The sequence below is a fragment of the Priapulus caudatus genome, unplaced genomic scaffold (assembly GCF_000485595.1).
Source record: "Priapulus caudatus unplaced genomic scaffold, Priapulus_caudatus-5.0.1 Scaffold250, whole genome shotgun sequence".
Classification (NCBI taxonomy): domain Eukaryota; kingdom Metazoa; phylum Priapulida; class Priapulimorpha; order Priapulimorphida; family Priapulidae; genus Priapulus; species Priapulus caudatus.
Genome location: NW_014577311.1, coordinates 307908 through 312150, shown reverse-complemented (window position 1 = coordinate 312150; position 4243 = coordinate 307908). Strand labels below are relative to the sequence as shown.

At 47.5% G+C, this 4243-nt stretch overlaps 1 protein-coding gene across 4 annotated transcripts in view; it reads right to left on the bottom strand.

Moving 5' to 3' along the window:
- Positions 1–4243, bottom strand: part of LOC106808052 (serine/threonine-protein kinase ULK4-like) — a 23110-nt gene that overhangs the window by 8977 nt on the left and 9890 nt on the right. For 3 of the 4 annotated variants that reach the window (XM_014810607.1, XM_014810609.1, XM_014810608.1), the window contains 7 exons: positions 3929–4036; positions 3571–3735; positions 3272–3433; positions 2407–2592; positions 1592–1719; positions 508–641; positions 3–18 (listed from right to left, as the gene is read on the bottom strand). In XM_014810607.1, the coding sequence (XP_014666093.1) occupies positions 3–18; positions 508–641; positions 1592–1719; positions 2407–2592; positions 3272–3433; positions 3571–3735; positions 3929–4036 (899 nt within the window). The remainder of the gene's footprint in view (positions 1–2; positions 19–507; positions 642–1591; positions 1720–2406; positions 2593–3271; positions 3434–3570; positions 3736–3928; positions 4037–4243) is intronic. The other variant, XM_014810610.1, reaches the window with a different exon arrangement.

The window sequence follows — 4243 nt, the reverse complement described above, 5'->3', positions numbered from 1 at the left end:
GTGTCGCGAGTATGTCGTCTGCATCATTATATATTAGTACATATATTATATTATATTATATATTATATATTACGTACATATAATTCTACTCTAGGTTCTCGAACTGCTAGACAACAATAGTTATCTGTTGATGCTTACAACTAGACCTGGGTCTGAAATCTAAAAATCATTCAACAAACACGACCGAGGTCCATTGAAAATTTCGCCGTGGCTTACGTTTTTCATTCATTTACTATTAACATTTCACTGAGTGAGTCACTGACACAACACAAGTCGAAGAAACTGCTAGAATAACATTCAGTATCATTGTTACCTGCTGCTACGCAATGTGATTTTAAAACATCAAAAACACCCCTTCAATTTTTGTCGATTTTTTCGTTACGTATAGCAGTACGACCACGGAGCAACACAGACTAGATCCTTCTGATAACAAATCAGGGAGTTTGATAGTAATTTGGCAGGAGGTAGGTGAGTGACTCCACATTGATGTCTACCCAGCGTGTTTACCGAGTATCAGAGGCACGTAGCTGCCGAGGCTGCATGCTAGCACGTCGAGGCAGCGTTGCAGGTAGTCGAGGTGATGGTCACCGGTGTCCACTACGCAGCACAGTCGCCAGTCTCTCTCCACATGCGCCAGCAGCCTACAATCACGGAGCCGATTATCAGTGCTGAGCTATCCGCCTCGTCGATACGAGACGACCACTCCCCTCTTGGATATTGTTGCTTGGTCAGTCCACCTAGACCTAGTTGTACGAGTTTACCACGCGTGCACGCAAAATTCACAACTTTGAATCACTTCACTGCGCAGCAAATTTACCTATCTGTCTAGGTATGATAACAACGTCCCCACCTCGGATATTATTGCTAGGTCAGTAAAGTTGGACCTTTTTGTACGAGTTTACCACGAGAGCACGCAAAATTGTCGACCTTGCAGCACTTCGTTACCAAGCAGTACATTTAGAGTGCCACGATTGCACTGCAGATTGCATGGCTAGAGCTACCTGTCAATCACTGCAAGCAGACAGGTCCACTATATGTGCAAGAATCCACACCTTGGTGGTTACAGGGCATTAAATTAGTCAAAATATGAACAGGCCCACCCAAAATTTTAACCAGGCCCTTAGATAAATTGAACAGGCCCTTACTGCAAGTTTGAACAGGCCCTTAATTTTGTTCAGTTTATTCCATTATTAATAAAAGTATTAGCTTTGTGTTTATTGGGCATAACCGTAGTATTTCAGTATTTTATCACTATTGCTATCAGTGGAGTTCTACTTGTTTGACAGGAATTGCTGGAACATGATCTACTTCATAGTATAGTCACTAAGTAAAAACTAGTCAGGAAATTGGTAAATAATGTTGATATAAAGGCAAGATAGGCACAATTTTGAGTAGGACAAGTGGACTGATTATATGGGGGGTTGAATCGGCAGTTTAGGGGGTTGAATCGGCAGTTTAGGGGGTTTAACCAGCGGCCGCCGGCAAAATAGCGCTAATTTCGCGCACTGTGGTTAATACGACACACAGCCGCACAGTCACTGGAGTGAACGACGTTGTAAACCCTGTGAACTCTGCACTCGAGGTCACGCACCTGGATTCGCAGACCTTTGCCAGCAGGGGGCGATGCATGTCGACGGCCGCACAGATGGCGAGGTAAGCCTTTGCGCGCAGCATCACCGTGGCACTATCCAGCTGCTTCACAAACTGCCCAAGCATCTCCTGCTCATGGAGTAAACGTACGAAACGCTCAGCAGTCCACACGCACTAATACATGCACACATCAATGATATGTACTCCTCCTACACACGAAGCACATATGTGTACTGCTAAGCAGTCGACACGCACACATGCGACAATGAGAACACACACACGACAACGATACATACACTGAAACCTTCCCTTAAAACTCACCACAGTTTTTGAAGGAAGGTAACTCAGTAGCCTACACACTATAGAGTTATGAGGACACATACACAGCATTGATATAGAACTGAAATCCGCTCCCACAATCTATCACAGCGCACAAAAGCTAACCGCTGGTAATGTCCATGTTGTCTGAAGTGGTAACAACATGACGACGTTTAAAATGTAACAACGAAAACCATTACGACATAGCAACACGCTCTCACCTCACACTCAGACAAGTGGTTTCTAAACACAGGCACAGTGTTGCTATCACCTCGGAATCTTGCGATTCATCCATGCAGACAACGTAACGTATTGAGCACAGGCTAAGTTCGGTACGTGTGCGAGTTAGACTTTACCATTCGCTGCGCTCTCACGCATCTCCGCGCAAATGTTTCACCGGGGTACGCGCGTGCAAGTATTCGCGCGCACGACGTGCGTGCGTGCGTATCGCGGCGCACCTATCCCATGCCCCGGTATCACACAAGCGCAGCCACTCACCCCGCTCTGAAGGAACCTGCTTGCCTGCGCGTGCCTCGTCTTCAGCACGCACACAAACATCGTCACGAGCAGCTGCCGGCTCTTCGGGCCGGCGTCGTCGAGCGCCTGCAGGGCTTCACGAATCCCAACATTCTCTATGATGCTCTGGAAGAGCTGCGGTACGAGGCGACAAAGTCGGCACAGCGCCTGCAACATGGTCGTGTGCACTGTCACGCGGACGGTCGTGTCCACTGTCACACGGACGGTCGTGTCCACTGTCACGAGCCTTGACACTGTCACACGCCTTGACACTGTCACGAGCCTTGACACTGTCACAAGCCTTGACACTGTCATGAGCCTTGACACTGTCATGAGCCTTGACACTGTCACGAGCCTTGACACTGTCACGAGCCTTGACACTGTCACATGCCTTGACACTGTCACGAGCCTTAACACTGTCACGAGCTTTGACACTGTCACGAGATTTGTCGCCGTATGCTACTTCTCGGCTTATGAAACCTGGTATCAAATGACATTTGCTAGCTATAGGCATTTGTCAACTGCAGTGAAGTGCAAATGACTAACTAGGGAACTTTATTCGAGGCCAAGTTTCAGCAGCTATAAAGTATCCTAAGGAGGCAAATTGTCAATTTGCAAGTGACAAATATAAGTGTCAATTATTCTCACTAAATAAGTCGAATTCACCAAATGACGCATGCCACCCAAAGAGCCCCGTTATCTATAAATACCAAGCTCCAGCTGTCACCGCAAAATTTCACTAAATGCTTTCTCTAACATAGGATCAGTTGTATACTGTGCGACGCACCTGCTCTCTCACGCCCTGATACGCGCATGGTAGCGCGCAAATCGCTAAAGCTTCACTAACCAAGACGGCACTGTAGCGCTGGTTTTCAACGGTGCTGTTCAAATGCACGTTCCACAGAAGCTTGGCGACCTCGTTCGTAGCAAATTTCCGGCAGGTGGCGCCACCCGTCACACTCACATTCTCGATTGTCTTCACAGCGGCGTGACTTAGCGTTGCATTCTCCTGCAGCCAAACTCAAGTCGTATTTTAGCATCCCAGAACACATCACTGTGAAGCAAGAACTCTGTGAAATAAATCGCCAAAGAAGCTTCATGACGTATGACCGTAATATGGTTGTTGTTCCACTAGTCTGTACTAACCTTGTTTTGTAAGCCCTTGATGAACACAGTGAAGGTCATAACAGGAAGATTCCATGGTGGCTTGTTGTTCAATCCTGAACGACCATTGTTTGTATTTGCCTCCTCCTCCCCCTCCCCCTCCTCTCCTTCCTCCTCTTCCTCCTCATCTGCCTTCCCTGCCTCTTCCTAGACAATTGCACCACACACACTACATTTGAAAATTAGGTCCTCATGTAACGTGATCAAAATTTTGACGATTTTGTCGATTGACTAACAAGATTGAAAATCATGAGATCATTAAACGTTCACGCAGTGACGGCTTGAACTGACATACGTGGAGAAACTATAGCAGAAGCCTCGACACATAGAGGGCGCCTACCTGTCGTGCGACAAGGGCTAGCATTTCACCGAGTGCAGCCACCAGCCTAGGGCCAACCCTCTCGACGCGATTGCAGTCGCGCGTGATCTCAGAAAGCAGCGTCACTGTCTGCAGGCAAACACTGACCTTAGCTATCAGTGTAGAGCAATCAACACCACGTTACTGCACCGTGAGGCGTGGCACACCACCGAAGTACACTGCACGTGTATGCGCCTGTACTATACGTGTGTGTATGTGTGTGTGTGTGTGTGTGTGTGTGTGTGTGTGTGTGTGTGTGTGTGTGTGTGTGTGTGTGTGCGCGTGCATGTGTGCGTG